A 20,616-nucleotide genomic window follows, 5' to 3' on the forward strand; every position below is an offset into this window, starting at 1 on the left:
AGGGCTCGTGCTGGTGCCCCTGGCTCAGACAGCTCAGCTCCCCCGCTGATCCCTGAATTCAGGGGTTGAACTGGAAAGACCCAGGGGGAGGGGAGGAAAGCGGTCCTGGTCGCTGTCCCCAATCCTACCCCAGCCATCATGGGATCAGACCAAGGAACCAAAACTCAAAGTCACCACGATCCACACTATTGTCCTCTTCCTCCCAGAGTTCTTTGATCAGCAGCAAGTTTGCATATCAAAGAAAAGGAGGAAAAGGGAATATTCAAACACTGATATGGTCTGACTTGACTTCTTCCCTTGGTAGGGCTGGTTAATTTGTCATAGTAAAAGTTCGCGTGATTTTCAATCGTCTTGATTTACTTTTCTGTTGTTGGGTTGGGTTTTTTCTTCAACAAACCAAGAATAGCTTTGCAAGACCTTAAATGTACAATCATAGGCATTTCTGATCAACTTATTCCAACTGCATTTGAAAAGAAAAGCTTACAGGTATCTTTTTGCCAACTAGATTGCTTCTGAAGTGGAGGAGGGAAGGAGGGATGCAAAATTTTTCCTTGATTCAAAGTAAGACGCATTTTTTCCCCAAAAAAATAATTGAAGTTGGCAGATCTGGTCCAGCAGAGCTAGCAGATCCAGGGGGACTCACTAAGCAGATACAAAAATTTCCACCTATAGATGAAAATAATGGGACTTCAAATCAACCTTGGCAGAAAACAAACTAGAAACCCCATGTTAAGAAGAGCGTCACCACCCTGACGTTCTCTAGATGACGATAGCTAAATGTTGGCAGGGAAGATGTCTCACCTAGCTGTGAGAGGCCATCACAACTCAAGGGAGCCAAAGTCACGTTCTACTCCTTGATGGCTACAGAGGTTTCTCAGGCAGCCATGGGCTTCCTAGACCAGAGCTAAGACAGGGGTGGAAGCATTGAAACGGGTAGGAAAATGCACCCATTTGTTGTTTTGTGCTTCTAAGGTTGTGGTTTCCTTCCCACCAAACTCCATTTGCATCAAATCTTAAAGGAATTACGATAACAACGTTTCCAATGTATCCAAACCACTGTCCCTTCCTCCCAAGACAAGAGGACTCAGAAACACCAAGAGGGCGATAACCAAAGGTAGCATCAAAGTTTAAAAATACAATACCAAGGTGAAGCCAAAAAATGCTCTGGCAAATCTAATGGCACACTCGTAAAATAACAGAAGAGATTAAAAAAATAGGTGGAAAAGGGGACTCAATGACTTTATGAGCACCTAGGTAATAACTGCCTTCTTAGCACAAGCAGCCTTTGGGTTTGTGAAGAGCAAATGACCTTAGGCACACACGGTCAGCCTTTCTGATCAAGCTACAAAATTAGCAGAGCCAGGGTAATGGGGAAGATGCAATATATCTGGAGACTTTACTGAGCGTTTGATGTGGTGCCACAGCAAATCTCACTGAAAAAATTAATTTACCTCAAGCTCAGAGAGAAGCAATCGTCACAGCCTGAAAATTGGCCCAAGGGCCACAGACAAAAGCTGGTGATAAATGGGTTTCTGTCACGTGGGGGAAAAGCGTCTGTGTTGGGGTACTGCAGGGTATGAGTCCCTGTTTTATCTAAGGCGAGTAAACAGTCCATTAATTCAATGAGCAGGAAGATACTAAATTAGGTGGTAATGCAAATATCTAGTGAAAGCAGAGGAAATAATAGTGGGGGACACAGAGAGGTTAAGAATATGGATAGAATAATAAAATGAGATTCATCCTACTAAAGAATAAACAGGGGCAACGAAAAAAAAAACAGGAATCCAGGGCACATCCAGCACCAGGAAATTACCTGGAGAAAAATGGGAGAAAATAAGAACTTAGAGTGTGGTTGAGGATCTCAAAAATGAATTGGTTGCATGGTGCACAGGGTGAGGGACCTTTTGTTACCGAGAGAAGGGAAGTCAGGATAACAGCAGCGATGCAACATCAATACAGGCTGAACCCCAACACTGGGTCTGGCCCACGAGCTTGGCAACTCACACCTCATGTAGTGACCACGCGAAGGGTGCACAGGGGAACAGGATGGAAACCATTTCTCTCCAAGGTCAGAGGCAGGGAATCTCTGAACTCATCCTGTAGCCCACGGCTCTCTGGAATAATCAGGTCTGCTTAAGGCATAAGGATATGAATGAAATTTAAGGAAGAAGAAATCAGGGTAGACTTGAAAGCTCCACTGAGCCAAAGAGCTCTCCCGCGGATGCCTACAGACCACAGCCTTTGGGGGACAGCAGAGTTCTGTCTTTTGAGGTAACCAAAAAGTGGGTAAAAGAGAGATACAAGTTATGGGGGATGGAGAGCACCACCCCATATATAAGTTCAAAGACTGACACCAACGGCCTGCCTGCTCCAAATCTTCAAGCAAAGTTCATCCCTATCAAGCATGTCTTCTCCACATACCTCATGCATCAGGTGTTTATCAAGAAAGGCAGAGCACTTCCAGGACTTGGAAGGAGTTCAGAGAGCACGGGGAGCTTCACTCCACTAAATTTTGTCCTCCCTTGGGTTTTGTGACTTCACCCATTGTCAGCACAGCCCCTCCTAGGCAACTCTTTTGGCAGGCTCTTGTTGCCCTCATCATAAGACCGTCTCAGCACAGAATGCCTTCGCCCCACATACCATCGGTTTAAAGTTAAATAAACCTCCCATTTCTTCCCTCCAATTCCATCATTTTAATGCTTTGGTGCTCAGCAGAGCGATACCAGACCTTTTTCATCTATAGTAGACGGCCAAGTCTCATTACCAAATGCAAAACAGTTCTTTGGTCAGAGAATCTGAACGAGGTGTTTGGGGCTTCAAGGCATTAAGATGCAACCGCCTCCTACACCACAGACTCCTCGCTGGACCTGGGTCAAACCACTCGCACTCCACATCAACCCCAGCTCTAAGAGAATTATTTCCTCCACTCCAACAAAGGAATCTGATCTTCTCCTACTACTCTTTGATTTTGCCTCTTTAGGATCGCCCAGGCAAGGCCATCAAGGCTTCTTTCTCCAAAAGCTGCCCAAGTGCCAGTAGCATCTTTCAGTGCTTCATGCCAGGAAGGTGCCACTGCGAGGGCAACTCGGTTAAAAACTGGATCTGCAGAGACACAGCCTCGGGTGATGGGATGTTTCAAGGAATTGATCTATCTGCCAAAACGTTTGTTCAAGCACAGGATGAGAGCAGAGAGAGGAACAGCAGCAATTCACCAATTTCAAAGAGCAGCTCCCACTTTAACCTACGAGTGCAGGAAAAAAAATAGGGGTGAAGCTTTGTAACCAAATAAAGAGAGCTGTGAGCTCAATAAGAGGCATTATCCTATGGCAAAGATTTTGTTATTGTTGAGTACTGATTCCTTTATCTCTTGGAGACAATCAACCTTCAGCCAGAGGAGTCTAACCTTAAAACCCCATAACTCAATTTTACATAGTGTTAAAGTTTGGGGGGATATTTGTCAGTGCTGGAGCTGATACAATCAGTCTGGAGGACCCTAGAACAAAGAGCAGTGGGTGAAGAGCGTGTCACCTCCGCACACATTCGTTTCCTTGATGAACAAGGAGCTATTAGTTGGCGAGAAAGCATTATCAGGGTGAAGGATGATGCCGATTGTTTCGGCTGCTCTTCCCGTGACACTGGATTAGAAGTCCCCGTGTTTGCTCAGTGCCCACCGGCTCTGCCCCCACCGCACAGGTATGAGCCCGCGCGCTCCCAGCCACCCTTCACCACAAACCAAAAATCAATCTGGACACCCCATCTCTTTCAACTGCCACCTCGCTCCGAGGGTTAAACAATAAAAGTTTAACTTGGTTTACCAAGTAGTTCATCACCGTAAGCCTTAAACAAAGCTACTCTGTAAAACACACATGTGCGCAGACACACAAAATGCCTCCGTGCAGAGTGGCAGCGACAGAACACCCAGAGTAGCCTCTCTGCTCGAGTAACCCCACCGGCAGCTCCAACGGCTCGAGGGAGAAGCCTGCTGAATAAAGTTGGACTTGACTCCTTACATTTCGAGGAGAAATAAAAGCAATGAAAAGGAAAAAACAAAGAGGCCCTTTCTTCCCTTCAGTTGCCCTGTAACGCATTTCACTTCAGAACTTCTTATAACCAGTCTTTAAATTAAATTCTTCAGGACAGTGGCTTTATTTTTGCACACAGTGATTTTCAGCACTACATAACCTGAGTAATAATTCCATGTATTCCCTGTGGCTCACGCTGAACCGTGCACTTAAGCACATTCTTAAGCTGGAATGAAGTCGGTCGTAGTTCAGCACGTGTTAATGTATTTATAGCAGGGGCTTTTATTGCTCTCCCCACTACTTCTCCCAGCTGGGAATTTTGTATTTCAGGACTTGTTTCGAGATTGATCCTGCAAGATACAGATCCAATCATGATTATTCCCAGGAGGAGTTCCACCCAGGTGAGTAGACAACACTTGGGACGTGTCTGTGGGATGCGGCTGGTTTTATTTGGAAGAGATCTTGCTTCTCCCCTAGGCAGGAGGGCCCTGAGGCTCTGTGTGCACATGTCCAATGGAAAAGCAACTATTCTGTTTGCCTTTTTGTCCTTGAGCTGTAACGCAAACGTGTCCCACAAAGGAATGAAATTTACCCTCGTTGCAGACAGGTCATCTTGTCAGTCGGGCAGTGGAGGAGCCTCCTTCACCTCCTCTGCTGTGGCCTCAGCACGCTCAAAATTCTAACGTGAACAAACCAAACCCCAAATCTTTGCTATAAGCCCAACACATTTCAGGTGTGTAATCCAGAGCATCTCTTCCCCTGCACACAGAACCCACCAAATGTTGTGTCTCATTATTAACATATTTGGTGAAGGAACATCTAGTCTGGCTTCGCTGTAACCCTGTCACTACTGGTGTCAAGCACGCTCAACCGCTGGCACCTCCGCAAGGGTGAAACCTCACTTCCCAAGTCACAGCGGGATCCTTGGTGCCCACTGGGGTTTCTGGGCATCCTGAGGCTGTTTCTACTGATCCAAAATTGGGACCTACCCAACCACCACACCGCAGCACCCTGTCCTCCGAGAACTCCTCGTCTGGAGAAAGCCCTGCGAGGGGCAGAAACAGAGCTGGGATTGTGTGATAACTTGGGAAATTGGAATCACTTCCTTTTAAAAGAGGGCAGAAGAGAAGCAGTAACGAAGTTCCACCCCAGCACCTTGTTAACTTACATTTCCTGCATATTGATCCCTCTGCTGGGGAGAATACAGAGACACAAAGCGTTTAATGCCCTGGATTTACATCCTCATGAATAAACAGGCCTTTAGGAGGCGGGTGCATAAGTTATCCCAGCACTCATCCCCCAACTGTAACTTGCACATTGATAATTCACGTGTGTTTGACATAAGGAACATGCGATTCGCCACGAGAGGAAGCTCCATCCCAGCTCCTGACAGCTGCAACCCCAGCCAGGACCACGCACCCAAAAGCATCATCGCAAAGGCCCCCCTCCCGCTGAAATAATCGATGGGCTGAGGGCATCCTCCACCACAATTAATTTTAAGCGGTGATCCTAAGCCAACGCTCGTTTCCACGCACGCTCACTCTTGTTAAGCCACTTACTAAAAAATCTAAATAACAACTTGTCATTAAAGACTGTCCTCTGGGTAGGGAAAATAAATCTATTCGTCCGATCTTGCACCTAGAAAGCAATACAAAGGAACTTTAATTATGCTTTTTCCCTGTCGGCAACCAGCAAAGAAGGCAGGATTTTTGCTTCAGAAAAGCCACGTTAATAAGTTATCGGCATTTTCCTGGCTTCTAGGCAATTTGAGTTATATCCCCTGTCCAGGCCCCACAGAACTGCTGGGGTTTTACACCACATGTTTCATAATGTTTTTGTTTTGCTTAAGAGCTCTTGCGATCAAGGAATTACTTGAAAATCCCAGCTTCAAAAACAAACACACACCCCAGTGGCTGGGCAGAAATCCCCTTCCAAACCACAAACCAAGGCACGCGACACCCAAAGGCTGAATCCCAAACACATCATTTTGTGTAAAAGCAATTTGTGCTTTCAAAGCCAGCGGTTGAATCCCAAGGTTGAGAATCCTCCATCGCAAATAACCACCAGGAATCTGCATCCCCTTTAAAGGTTGAGCTATAGGGATGGGCTGGACCAAAACATTTTGGGTCCCAGTCCGGTTTGTGTCAGGATTACTTCACAAAAAGCGCTAAGGAACCACTAGGTAGCCCCATCCCTACAAGATCCAGGCTGCCAGCCTGGACGGGCATCATGGGGTCTCGCTCTCTGCTCCTCTCACACTCAGTGGCACGAGGATTTCTGACGCGATTACTTGTGCTACAATTCGCTGTAGCTCTAAAATCCCAACCGAGAACACGAAGCCACTTTGGGTTGGGGTTTTTTCGCTTGTTTGTTTTAAATGAAAGCTGAAAATCGTGGTAGCGTTCCTCGTGATCTCCACAAAGGCCTCTCCTATCTAATTTGTGCATCTGTTTCTGGCAGCCCACAAGCCACCCACCTTCCTCCTCTCCGCCCCAAACAAATAATCCTTAATACTGAGGGGAACCGAGTTGCTACGTGTAAAGCACAACCAAACCTTTTGACCAGCTGGAGCTGCCTTCCAGGAACTCATTTGCACAACGCCAGAGACGTTATCACACTGGGCTTGAAAGTGCTAATGTTATGGTGCATTTCCATTCAGAAAACAATAAATCAAAGAACACGAGCTCTGTGGCTTTCAGGGAGCTGATTTCTCTACATACGCTCACGCAACGTAAGTAGATATTTTTTAGAAATATGTGTTCTTACACACAGATTTGTGCTTGTTCTCCTCCCCTTGGCAAAACTCACACTGAACTGGTAGAACCTGCTGGAGGCCACGGCAAAGAACTAGGAGAAATAACCAACCTCTGCTTTAACCTCTCACCCCCTGGGATCTTTCAGACGATGCTTGGGATCAGAAAGGAAAGGAGCCAGGTTACCCTTGGCAATGACCATACTCATCACAATCCCCTGCCCCAAATGTGCCAGTACATCAACAGCAAGTTTCTAATAATCTGCTCAAAACAGCAAAAGCCATTTCTGGGCATTGGGGAGGCAGAAATAATTGCTGCTAACGGTATTTGAAAAGAAAAAACGTAAAGCTTTCAACTCCAGCACAAAAAGCATCTCCAGTCATCTGCAGGCATCCAGGGTTTGATCTGTAGAGACTTTTGAACTCAGCATTTCTGAAACAGGTTTTTAGTCTGGATTTCATTTCACGCACTTTCTTATCACCCCTGAAATTCAGCTGCAGTTGGGAAAGCGGCTCCTTTGGCCCCAGGCCACCTGTCCTCCCTGCACCCAGCACCTCAGCCCATCCCAGCACTGCAGACACGGGGCTGTCGGCGAGGCACGAACCCGCAATTCCCACTTTTGGTTTGGAAAAGCTGAAATTTGGGATTCCTGAAGCGACGCGGGGGCTTAATTCAAGCCCACGCTGAGCTGCCAAAGCTCCCGCGGTGGGACGAAGGAATTCGCGGAAAAACTCGGTTAGGAGTCTGGGGATTTGGGGAGGCGGGGGTGTTTGTCGCCCGTGGGGTTTTTAAGGATAAAAGTAAGAAAAAAAGGGAAAAGGCGCTCAACGGGAGGGCTGTGGTTGCACTGCCGCCCCGCGCCACACGGGGGCGCTGCAGAACTCCGCTGAGCCGCCACCGTCGCCCCTGCACCCCCTCCCTGCTCACTGCGAGCCCCCTGCACCCCCTCCCTGCACACTGTGAGCCCCCCGCACCCCCACCCTGTACACTGTGAGCCCCCTGCACCCCCACCCTGTACACTGTGAGCCCCCTGCACCCCCTCCCTGCTCACTGCGAGCCCCCTGCACCCCCACCCTGTACACTGTGAGCCCCCTGCACCCCCTCCCTGCTCGCTGTGAGCCCCCTGCACCCCATCCCTGCTCACTGTGAGCCCCCTGCACCCCCTCCCTGCTCACTGTGAGCCCCCTGCACCCCCTCCCTGCTCACTGCGAGCCCCCTGCACCCCCTCCCTGCACACTGCGAGCCCCCTGCACCCCCTCCCTGCTCGCTGTGAGCCCCCTGCACCCCATCCCTGCTCGCTGTGAGCCCCCTGCACCCCATCCCTGCACACTGTGAGCCCCCTGCACCCCCTCCCGGCACACTGTGAGCCCCCTGCACCCCATCCCTGCTCGCTGTGAGCCCCCTGCACCCCCTCCCGGCACACTGTGAGCCCCCTGCACCCCCTCCCTGCACACTGTGAGCCCCCTGCACCCCCTCCCTGCTCGCTGTGAGCCCCCTGCACCCCATCCCTGCTCGCTGTGAGCCCCCTGCACCCCCTCCCTGCTCACTGTGAGCCCCCTGCACCCCCTCCCGGCACACTGTGAGCCCCCTGCACCCCATCCCTGCACACTGTGAGCCCCCTGCACCCCCTCCCGGCACACTGTGAGCCCCCTGCACCCCATCCCTGCTCGCTGTGAGCCCCCTGCACCCCCTCCCTGCACACTGTCCGCCCCTGCACCCCCTCCCTGCTCACTGTGAGCCCCCTGCAACCCCTTCCTGCTCACTGTGCACCCCCTGCACCCCCCTTCCCACACACTGTGCCCCCCCACACACACAGAGCACAGCCCCTACACCCCCCTCCTTGCACACCTATTTGCACACCTACTCACACCCCTATATTCACACCCCGCACATTCCCTTCCCCCTAGCAAGGCTGCGCACCCACCCACATCCCCAGCTCTTCCAGGTGCCGCTGAAAACTTTCCCACAGGCTGGATTTTCAAAGCGATTCGCTCCTTGTGTAGGAAGTCATTAGAGTTTGGAAGCGTGTAGGAAGCACAGGGGAAATAAAAGCAGAAGCTGTAGGTGTAGAAGCAAGGATCTCCTAAAAGCAGGGGAGCACATGTCGTCCAGAATGCTACACACTTCAGGGAGAAATGATTCAGTGCTCCAAAATACCACCAAGAGAGAAAAAGGAACACCCTGGAAGAGTGGGACTCAAGCTATCCCACACAGATGCCAGCTGGAGTCTGACAGGGACCAGGGGAGAAACCTCCAAAAGATGTTTACAGCCCTCTCTCCTGGATTTGCGAGCATCATCACATAATCGTAAAACAGTTTGGGTTTGAAGGGACCTAAAAGCCCATCCAGTTCCACCTCCCACTGGATCGGGGGCTCCACGCCCCATCCAGCCTGGCCTTGAACCCCTCCAGGGATGGGGCAGCCACCACTGCTCTGGGCAACCTAAGAAGGGGAGTTGGAACTGGATGGGCTTTGAGGTCCCTTCCAACCCAAACCATTCCATGACTCTATGTTGTATTGTTGCTTGTGTTGCTGTGACCAGCAGGACAGCCAGGAGTGGGGCAGATCCCTCACCCCTCAGCTCCATATGATCTCACCATGACATGGAGTGAATCATTTGAATCTGGGCTCAGTATCCCTCAGCAAGAGCTCTAAGGCTTCGGAATGATCATGGAAGCACTGCTCTGGAGCCATGGGAAACCCCAACTGCTTCAGCAACAGCCAGAAGTGCTGGATATTAAAGAATCACAACCCCTACCCCTCAGGACTCGATGGTATCTGCCTTGTGCTTCAGTAAAACTAAATGAACAAACACCAGCAAATTAAGTGATCCACCAGATTAAGAGACAGAACATTTCTGAAGTCTTCAAGTGGTCTGGGCAGAGTCCATTACCTGCAAAGTGTCTCCTAAGAAATACTTATCATTCTAACAGTACTGAGCACTTCCACAGCGCTTCCCAGCCTTCTAGCCCTGCACAAACATTACCTTCCTAATCACTCATTAGGGACAATCTGATAGAGCAGGGCCATGCCTCATTGAGCAAAGTCATCCCCAATCCTCTCGGCCCCTCTCACTCCCTCCAGAGATGACTCTGAAGGTTCTCTGATTCCCACAAGACGTTCAGAGCAAGCTAGGAAAAGGTGGCTCAAAGGACAGAGGTGGCATTCCCCCGCCTCCAAATTTCCCTGTTTTTAGTAGCAAGGAGAGGCAGTCGTGAGCATCACCCCAAAGAGACCTGCTGCCATTAAACCCTTGAATTAATAAAATTAGGGAATTCAGGAAGGCAGGAGATTGCAGCCTTTCCGAGCAGCGTGGGCTTGCACCTGAGGACAGGACCTCTTGTTGCAAAACAGCGTTAAGAAGGGATGGAAAAGGCCACAGGAATTACAGGTATGTTCCTACACCCAGGCAGTTTATTCTTCTGGCCATAGCTGGATGGATCACACCTTGCATCAGCCACAGGGGCTGCCTGAAAGGAGCAGCTCTTGCTCCCTCATCCTTGACAACTCCATGGGCAAAGGCACAGGGAAGCAAAAAGGGGCAGAGTAGAAGTGAAACGCGCCCGCTCGGAGAAGCCAAGGCAAACTGAAAAGATGAAAATGAGTGTCTGCAACCTTCAAATGTTCTACTTTTCCCATAAGGGTGTTCTAATTCAGAGATCAAAGCTGGTTATCACACCTCTCAGCTTAACGCACTTCTCAGAAGTGACAATTTAAGCTCTTGGGTGATGACCTTACAGTCATCTGAAAAAAAAAAAAAATCACTGGGCCTTCATCTTCTATAGAGAAAACGTAAGCAGGCAAAAAAAATCCCCCAAATAAACAAAAATCTGATCTAAGTCATCACAGAAATCCAAAAAAACAAAGGATATCATAACCCCGCTCCAAACTCGTCCTACACCCAGAAACATTCCTTATGGTGATGCCCCTGGAAACCATGGCAGGGAGAGGAAAATGGCCCAAAATCCTGTATTCAGCTCTTTTTCTCTTTAATGTTACTGTTTGAGACCACCGACAGCCTGCATCTCATCAGCCAAAATTGCTCCACTTTCATCCCAAGCGAACACACACACAGTCAAGCCCCTGATTTGCTGTTACTCGGCGCTCATAGTCTCCAAGAACTAACACCTCATTTTAATGTAGCCGCTCTCCATGCCAGCTTTCCCCCCCTCCCTTTTGTAGTATGTAATTTCTCTGTGTTATCCATCTCCTTGCCGTTCACCCCTTTGGGCATCCTTCCATCGAGCCTGGCATTTCATCTGTGTCTGAAAACTTCCAGCGGTGCCAAGTGTTTGCATACCTTGCAAGTGTTATGTCAAACTCTGCCCCGTAGAGCTGCCAAAAACCACCACTCAGAGTTAGCAAAGCAAATACCTCCTCAGACAAGCTTAATAAACACGCCAGGAGAAACCCTAGACTTCATAAAGACGTTGCCCGCTTGACGAGGCCAAGCTTGAGGTCCTCAGCACCCTTTCATGTCCCATTTAGGCCAGCATCCATTATCCTTGTCACACGTTCTCCATCTGCGCCCTGCCTAAGTGCATCGTATCTGAGCACACGGATTATTTAAAACAACCAATCCCAAACTCCATGCCCCTTTTAATGCTGCAATTGCTAACTATCAGATCAACCTTGCCTCTAATCAGTCTAAACGAAGCCATTTATTTTACAGCAGGAATCACCACGTACAGCCGGCACATCAAGTGTTCTGCACCGTGCAAAGAAGTTAACTTTGGTGCCCATGAGCTCTTGTGGCCTCATCCCAAATAAATCCTCATTTCTTTGTATCCTTGACTGATGACTACTAAACAAGAGGGGGAGTAGACATGAAAGAGTCCATTGAGCAGAGAGAGGTGGAGAAGAGGAGGGACAGGAACAGAGAAAATGAAAAAGGAAGGACCAGGCATGGGGGAAAACTGCAAGGGAAGTGAAAGAGGAGGAGGAAACAAGATCTGTGAGGAGCGGGAGATTGAGAATCTGAGACCAAAGCAGTCAGGCTTTCACTAGGACCCAAAGATAACCCCTGAGAAGATCAGAACAACCACAGCTCTGTAGGCTGCAATTTCAATAGCGGATCACAAATCCATCACTCCTAAACCAATGGTCACAAGCCGACGCGAGCACGGCAGCAACTCTTTGCCCAGAAACTTTGGAAGGCTCCCTTGGCCTCAGATGAAAGCTTCCATCCGCTGCTCAGCTAGAAACCCTTCTACACTTGCAAGCACTAGAAACTCCCCAAGCACTAGGAAGTCCCCAAAACGTCTCTCCAAAGCAAGGCAATTTGAAGAGGTGTAATATTCAAAAGGTTTGGAAGGACAGGATCTGAGAAGACACAGACCCTTTACAGCGAGAGAAACGCACCCAGAGGTCACACGTTAACTTTGGGAAACATAAGCCACCAGGTTGAATTCTCCTCTGCCCATCACTGTTGCAAATCCAAAATAGAACAACCAACTCCAGTTTGTCCCAAGACAACCAAGAAATACATTTAACTTCAGCAGCAATAAATTAAAACCAGGATTGCCTGAACGTTTTAAGGTCACTGACAAAACAAATACCAGTCAACAGAAAAATAATCAAGAAACACTTTCTGCATTATGAGACACATGAAAGACACCAAGGAAGTCACACTACATCACACTTATTTTCTCTCTTCTTCACCCGAGGACTTCAAAAAGCATCAGTGACTTACCGTCATCCTGGAAGTCCAATGGAAGTGAAACATCAGATGCCATGGAAGGAGCCAAACTCCAACTCTGAGTTTCATCGGAACTGTCCTGTCCAAAGCCAGCATCACGTTGATCCTCTCCTAGAAAGAAGAGGAGAGCCTGATTTTAGTGAAAAGGACATATTTCTAAACTCAAATCTTACTGCCTATACCGTGATAATGTGTTTCCTCCTGGTTTCCACCTTCCACTGATTTACAAAACCCAAACCCACTTCTGTGTGATTAAGGCCAGACTTCTCATTTAGGGGCAAGGCGGCACATCCCTGCTGCAAGAACACTTGTGCTGGATACATACAGATCTCACACCTGGAGGACATCCAAGGACAAGGCTGGAAACACCAGCCTTGGGGCCAAACTACCACAGCTACATCCAATTCCTTGCTCTTGCCCTCAGTTCAAGAGCTCTGCATAAATCATCCACCTGTGAAATGAAGGACTCTACCTATTTCGCTAGAACAAAAAATCTTCCTGTATTATATAAAAAAAGATCCTTAATTGAAGGGTGGTAGGGGAATAAAGATTGACTCCCTTAACAGAGCTATGTGTCTGTCTACAAAGGCAGGAGCTCTCACCTCCCCATACTCAATGTTGCATCAAATTTCTCTGGAGGCAGACATTTTGCTAGGGAATTTGCTACCAAGATTGGATTTTATGCAGAAGGTACTCAGATACCACAGTGACAGGTGTTAATATCAACCTTTAATATAAATGGAAGGCAGCTGGCCTACCTGTAGAAGAAAATACTACTCAACCCAAACAAAGAAAACCCCAAAAAGTGGTCTTTCAAGCTTTGCCCTTACATTTCCTGAACACACATACACACCCCAGGCTGCTGATAAGAGAGGCAAAGACAGCTGCTTGCTCATTCAACGCACAACAAACAGCAAGAAAGGTGAGTTTTCAGCTGATGCTAATTGTGTTCAAACACTAAAGCCAAGTTTTATCTCAGCAAACAGAGGAGCTGTGCCCCAGGGTTTAAATCAAGCGCTGATGAAAGGGTACCAAGACCTGGAATGGAGGGTTACAATGCTCTTCCTTCCACAGAGAAACACAGTGGAGATGCCGTTGAGTCTCCAGCTGCAGAAAGACGTGACACAACATAGAATCATAGAATCACCAGGTTGGAAGAGACCCACCGGATCATCGAGTCCAACCATTCCCATCAATCACTAAACCATTTCCCTCAGCACCTCGTCCACCCATCCCTTAAACCCCTCCAGGGAAGGGGACTCAACCCCCTCCCTGGGCAGCCTCTGCCACTGCCCAATGACCCTTTCCATGAAAAATTTTTTCCTAATGTCCAGCCTGATTTTGGATATGTTTTATTTTCAGCATCCCAGGTTGCAAACTTCCCTCTCTTGCTCTGAGCACGAGCTCTCTGAGACCCCAGGGTCCTGCAGTCAAGGGCACATTTTCAAGAAAACTTCGATTCTTCACCAAAAGGAAGAATCTGGCTGTGAAGAACACAATGCACACAAGATGGTCCTCTCACAGATCGCTTCTTTGGAAAACAAAGCACACTGGGTGCCAGACACCATGATGGTGTTGCTGATGTCGTAAGCTCAAAAGTCTTTTAAAAAAAGGATAAAGATTTGACTTTGCAATTTATCAAAGGCCTATGGGGTTAATGACAGAACAGAGTGGGCCCTGGCCATCCGCCCTTCAAGCTATTACAACCTTCCTAACAGGGGAAAAGGCCAAGGAGTAATCAAATCCTCCCCCAGCTCTACGGTCTATGCTTCCAGCAGCCATCCCGGCACACTGTGTAGAACATTGGATTCGGGAGAAAAGGGAAATACAGAAGACAACTTTCCTCCTTTTGGGAAACACATTATTCAGCATCAGCGTTACTGATCTCTCCTGCCAAGAAGAAAGCTGTGGTCCCTGGCCCAAAAGGGCAGGCTCTGATTTCTCCTGCAGGATCAGACAGCAGCAGAGCTGGTACCGTGGTTGTCTTCCATCCGTGTACTGCTTCTCAGTCACGATGAGGAAGCAAAGCACATTCCTCTATGCTACAACAAACTGAAACTCATGCATGCACCTCCACAAGGAAAAAACAACAACTAGGGGTTAAAAAGCAGAGCCTGAACGCCCCTGGCTCCTCTGGGCAGACTCTGTGAAGAGGAGAGCATCCATGAGCGCACCACCGCCTGCCTGACCTTGGAGGAGTCATTTCAGTGCTCTACTCAGTTGTGTGTGACAAGGTGATGTTTCTTCCCCATTTTACTGGAGCGCTTCAAGATCCTCAAATAAAAAGGCTCTAAAAAGCCTCTATAAAACCCTGCTACCAAACAGCAACTCCACGTTGTAGGAGAAGACGGTGTTTGTTTTAATGAGGAGCCGTTCTTCGCGCCGTGCTGCAGCGCAGTGGGCTCTGCTATCCGCAGCGATGCGAAGACGCCAACGTTCTAAGATGCTTCCCATAAGCTCGTTCAGCCCCTTAAGAGGAACATTTTCTTCCGACCGAACCGCATGGTATCAATCCCAGCGTTTCAAACACACAAGGTACCAGGTGGTCCCTTATAACGAGATACAGGTGCAGGATTATGGCGATAATGAGCAAACTGTTTCCAGTTTCCGCCTCGCAGGAGGCAGCGCGGGGACGCACGGCTCGCACCTCGCTGCACGCTGGCACTAAACCATTTGGAACTACAACAAGGGCCCAGTCGGGAAAGTTACTTGCAAGAATAAGTCACTGGTTTTAATGGCAGGAGAAGCCGGGACACATGTCAACCATGGGAAAGAATCAAGTCACAGGTCTGTGCCGGCAGAACCCTTTCCAAGCACAAATAGATCAGGATAGATAAGGGAGCACAGGGATAGGATGAGGGGGAGCGGTTTTAAGCTGAAAGAGGGGAGATCGAGATGAGATCTTGGGGAGAAAGGTTTTTCTGTGAGAATGGGGAGCACCTGGCCCAGGTTGCCCAGAGCAGGGGTGGCTGCCCCATCCCTGGAGGGGTTCAAGGCCAGGTTGGATGGGGCTTGGAGCCCCTGATCCAGTGGGAGGTGTCCCTGCCCATGGCAGGGGATGGAACTGGATGGGCTTTGAGGTCCCTTCCACCCAAATCATTCTGTGATTCTATTCCATGATTTTCAAACACGGTTTCAGTACCAAAAAAAAGATCCACAAACCCTCTGCAAGCACAGCTACTTAAAACAAATCCCATTTCCTTTCCATTTGGATTCGTATTACGAGAACTTCTTGTGCTTTAATCCGCTTCTCCATAAAGTTTATGGAGCAGCAACAGTCAGTTGAGTCCAAGCAGAAAAAACAACCAACAACTTGTCAGGGGCCAGGCTATTGTTCTGAATGAAGAAAAAACTCATTAGCTTTTAATGAAAACACAGGGAATAAAAACCAAATAGCACAGAACCCCAGCAAATAATGACTCTGCACCTGACGCAAAGCTGCTCTATCTTCCTACTCAAATCCTCAGCAAAATTCCCTAACTTATCACTCTTTGGAGCATGAACAAAAGCACGATTGACTCTAAGGGAAAAAGCAAGAGGTTTCTTGGGCTTACACCTCATCCAGGGGGCTCCCTTGGCAGTGTTTGGGTACCGCCGAGTGTGCTCAATACCCAGCTTTTGTGCTTTGTGACAGTTGTGGCAAGGAAAAAAAATGAAATTATGCCATCTTTCAGCTGCCTGACATGTTGCACAGAAACAGTTTCTTGCACAGCAGCAAAGAGGCTTGGAGGCATCTGTGTAATCAACAGATATCACGCTTTACGTGCAAGCAAACTGCAGAGGGGACAGCTTGTGTCTCTGGTGACGGGGGTGTCCGCAGAAAAGGAGGTGAGAGTTCAGGCTTTGGAAAGCAGCATCAGGTGGGTCACAGCAGTCACCCCAGGTCCCCACAGGACCCAGGGACCTCACACAGACCTGGCACCAGGCAGAGCCACAGCCTCTGACAAACCCCCTGCATCAGAGGAGAAGGAACTTCCTGAGAGGAGCATGAAAAGAACCAGGTTAAGCATTAACAAGGCTCTGAGAGGGCTGCACATGCAGGACCTACAGGAGAAAGTCACTGCGAGAAGGGAATGCGCTGTTGCTTTCTTCTCCACAACCTCAACAGCGCAAACGCTGCTGTCTGAGAGCAAGGGAATGGTCCCAACCTGCCCTTCCTATTTGTTTTGGGGCTTGTGATGCTGGAGGCTAAAAATACAACTCCTCCCTCTGCTCTGGCATAGGTGCAGGGTCTGGCAGGTGACAGGTTCTGGGGGAAACACCAAGAAAACCTCTGCACAGGTTCTGGTTTGGCTGCCGTTCTGCCAGACAGGGTCAGATCACATCTCCATACCCAGGTCCCCTTCTGCAGAAATGGGAGAGGCACAATTACTCTCTTTGAGGAGCAAAACCTCTGATCGAGACCTCAAAAATCAAATTCCCCAAGACTGAACTTTATTCCACATGTGAACCAGCAAAGAAGTTTTCCTTTCTTTAAGCTGCAGTTTGCCTCTCACAGGGAGAAATAAAAAAGGAGGGAGAAAAAAGCTGAATTAATGCATCCTGGCGCACACAGGAAGAGAAACAATCGGAATAGGTGAAAGGGCTTTGTAGGAGGAAAAAAAATTCATCTCCAGTAGCTTGTTAAGGGAACTGCAATTAAGCTTACTTTGCATTCGGTGAAGGGCTTTATCTAGGTACCCAGAGTTTCATTAAGCATCTTTTTAAAGCATAAGAAAAATCAATAGCGAGTGAGTTCCATTTACACTTTTATGATAAGCTCGTTCGTGCCAAAGCGGAAGTAAAATCCCCAACTCGAGTTAATATTCAAGGAAACGAAGTTCCTGCTTTAAAGTAATGATTCCTTAGCATCACACTACAAATAAAGGTCTCTGATCCAAATCCCATCTGCCTTCATGCTCGGCAGTGTTAATATCTCTAGATTTTCAGGGACTAATTTAGCAGTAATGCATTCCCCCAAGCAGAGCTGTAAAAGTATTATCAATACTATGGTTTAATATCCCTTACGACAATCACTCGCTGAAATTATGGAGAATCACATGGAAACACATCAACAGAGACGCACCCACACAGTAAGTACTGCTCACATGTAAATAGATTACAGTTTAGCGTCTGTAATGTAGTTAAAGCTCTGTCAACATTGCTATTATAAATTATATACCTTTTTAAACACATTTATGTACTAGAAAATGTATGATGTTTCTTTTTTTCCGAATGCCTTAAAGGCTTCATCGGCTCCTAAGCGCCCATTCGGATCTGTGTGGTTAAACCCTCATGATTAATAGGTGAAGAGCTGAGGTTTGGGTGGATGCAGATTTGCTGCACCTTCTTCATAGCCTGTTGATTCCCTTATAGCGCCAGCACCCGGATAATGTTACATTTGCCTTAAAATCCCATGTTTCCTATTGCACATCACTACGATGCACATAAACATCCATCCTCCACTCCCCGGGCGGTACGAATACACTGCTATTATTAACAAACTACATGAGAAATATCTTTATCTGCAAACCTCGGAGTGTTTATCCTGCTTAATATTTGGATGTGGAGGTCAAGCACAGAAGGAAAATAACTTTGTCCCTGGCTCACGAGGCGAATAAGACCACAGCGAGACCAGGACCTGCATCTGCGTACGCTGTGTTTTATCAGCGGGACAGGTCTACCTCACCCCAATAGGGTCAAAAGCGAAGCGAGGGACCTTCTCACATGCAGAGGAGCAGATTTATCAGCGTTTTAGAAACGTCGACCCAAGCAGGTCTTGGCTGGCTGACAAGTGAATCCAGTCCAAGCCTAATTTCCTTCGCTCGGTATCCAGTTTTTTTGCTAATTACACGTAGTAAAGCAAATTAATGGTCCACTCAAAATGCCACTTCTGTTAAAAACCAACTCGAAAGCGGAAAGCCCTTTGCAGGAGGCTCTCCCGGTGCGTATTCCGGGATGCAATGATCCCGTGTGCCCAGCAGGTCGGGCTGCAGCGCGCAGCATCAGCCGGGGATGCAGGCAGGAGCCCCGCACTCTGCTGGGGAGGGGGAGGCAAGGGCTTCTCGGGACCCCAGCCCAGCAGGAGGAGCCGGGACACGCAACAGGAGGCTTCCTAAAGCCTTCTAAGCCGCAAAACCTACTCCTGTTGTAGGGAGGGGAAATCAAAGCCCTACAAAGCGTCCAAGGATTTGATTGCACCGAAAGAAATTTAAGTTTTGCAGCTCTCGTCTTCATAAAATGAAACCCAAAGGGGGCTGAGAAGCAGGCTGGGGTCAAAATATTTTCTCTCTCTGTCACAGGACAAAGAAACCTCATGATTTTACAAGAGAAAATAACCTGAAAGTTATTAATTCATAGATCTTACATCTGATGTGCGGGTATTCAAACCAAAGCCTTCCCACGACTTATTGTGGGTTTATTCCTATAAAAGAAAAACAAAGAAGCAACAATAGAAAACCCACGTCCTACTAATGCCCTAAAAAAGCCACCCCACAAATGACACTCAAGATGTACTCAACTTGAGCCCTGCCCGACAGAAGATGTTGGCAGGGCTGCTCCGTCAGACAGCAAAGCTCATGCTCATGAACCCAAATAGCTGATGAGGCATGGGGGAGCAGATATTTCCCCCCAAACCCATGAAGACACAAAGAACTGAGCTCACGCTGCTCTTTCCCATTACTCTGTATTTTCTAATCCATTGTCAGCTCGTTGGGTCATTTCTTAGCTGAGCTCTCTCTCCTCTCCCCTTTTCCCTTCCTTTTCTCACTGTGTTTGCTCTCTCCTTCCCTCCCCCCTCTAACTTCTTCCCCTCCAGCTCCTCTCTCGCAATCCTTGGCACCTTTTCAGTAAAGGCGCTGCCATTCTGCCTCTCGAGTGGGCAGCAGCTACGCAGAGCAGCTGCCTGACAGGGGAAGCACAGCCCATCGCAGTCTGGCGACGACTAAGCCTGAAACCCAGGGCAACAGAAGATTCCCACGGGATGTAAACAAGTAAACAAGATTTATTCTCTCTTTTATGACCTGGTAACACATCACCGAAATACAAAGCCCATCCAATGTGAGCTAAAGCCAGCCTAAAGCGACCAACAGTTTGCATCGCTGTCCGTTAATAAATTATTCCTCTTTGAAGGGAGAAGGGCTTCATTTAAAGGATGGGGATACAGAGGAAGATCACAAATCTGTGCTTTGGTTCATCCTCTGAGGTACCAGCTCTGCTAGGAACACAGCAGAACCCCATGCCAGACTCCACACAATAATTAGCAAACAGCTCAGCAAGCCCAGTCTGGGAGCTAAAAAAAGATGAACATCATCACTATTAAAAAGGAGCCAGCAGGCCAAAGAGTTTTGAGCGATGTCCATTGCAGTGTCAGTAGGTTCAGCATATTTTCTTCGCTGAAAGCCTTCCAAGCAAACAAGGAATAAACAGAACCAACCCACGAGGGAGCTGGGGTTTAGCGAGCATATTCCAATGACAAGACACAAGGAGGCTGTCTTGCCCGTATCTGCAGCAATTTTCACTGTTCAGAAAAAATAAGTACAGGCAGTGAATGCAAAGACAGGAACGATCGGCACTCTGGGGGCTGGAGGAGATGCTCATCATGCATTTATGGTAATGCAAAGAATGATTTTACAGTTGTGGTTCAGGATGGAGTCCAACTAAAGGGCAGGATTACTACTTTGTAGGTGATTTGGACAGTGTTACTGCTCTACAAACTAAAACAATGCAGAATTCACGGCGGGGGGCAGGGGCAGGACTGAAAACTCCAGCTTTGAACCAGCAGAAGGCTTGGAGGACCCAGGAGTCAGGACCCAGGGCTGCACTCCCAGCCTTGCTCCTGCTGAGTGAAGGCTACGGACAGAGGGCACCGGTTTCCCTGCTCCCCAGCGAGGCTCTAAGGCACACAACAGAGCCCCAAAACATCACTTGGCCAAATCTGAGGATTTACACCCTTTCCCCCCATTCTTCTGGAGCAGGGAGGTCTATTACCCACTGTGAGAACGCTCAGGTGATGGGGCATGCGAACACTCTCACGTTCTATCCCCAGTAGGGCAATTTCTTGAACGTTTTTCTGTTCTCCATGAGCACAGGCTGCGCGTTCGTCTGAGTGCATTACAGCAACCCCCGAGATTTCCTTATAAAAAGAAAGCTGCAGCCCATTCCT

At 48.3% G+C, this 20,616-nt stretch overlaps 1 protein-coding gene across 1 annotated transcript in view; it reads right to left on the reverse strand.

The window, feature by feature from the left end:
- SKAP1 (src kinase associated phosphoprotein 1) overlaps positions 1-20,616 on the reverse strand; it is a 161,834-nt gene that overhangs the window by 116,662 nt on the left and 24,556 nt on the right. The window contains exon 4 of the mRNA XM_069876863.1: positions 12,468-12,584. Within this exon, the coding sequence (XP_069732964.1) occupies positions 12,468-12,584 (117 nt within the window). The remainder of the gene's footprint in view (positions 1-12,467; positions 12,585-20,616) is intronic.

Source organism: Phaenicophaeus curvirostris, chromosome 26, assembly GCF_032191515.1.
Source record: "Phaenicophaeus curvirostris isolate KB17595 chromosome 26, BPBGC_Pcur_1.0, whole genome shotgun sequence".
In the NCBI taxonomy this organism is placed as follows: domain Eukaryota; kingdom Metazoa; phylum Chordata; class Aves; order Cuculiformes; family Cuculidae; genus Phaenicophaeus; species Phaenicophaeus curvirostris.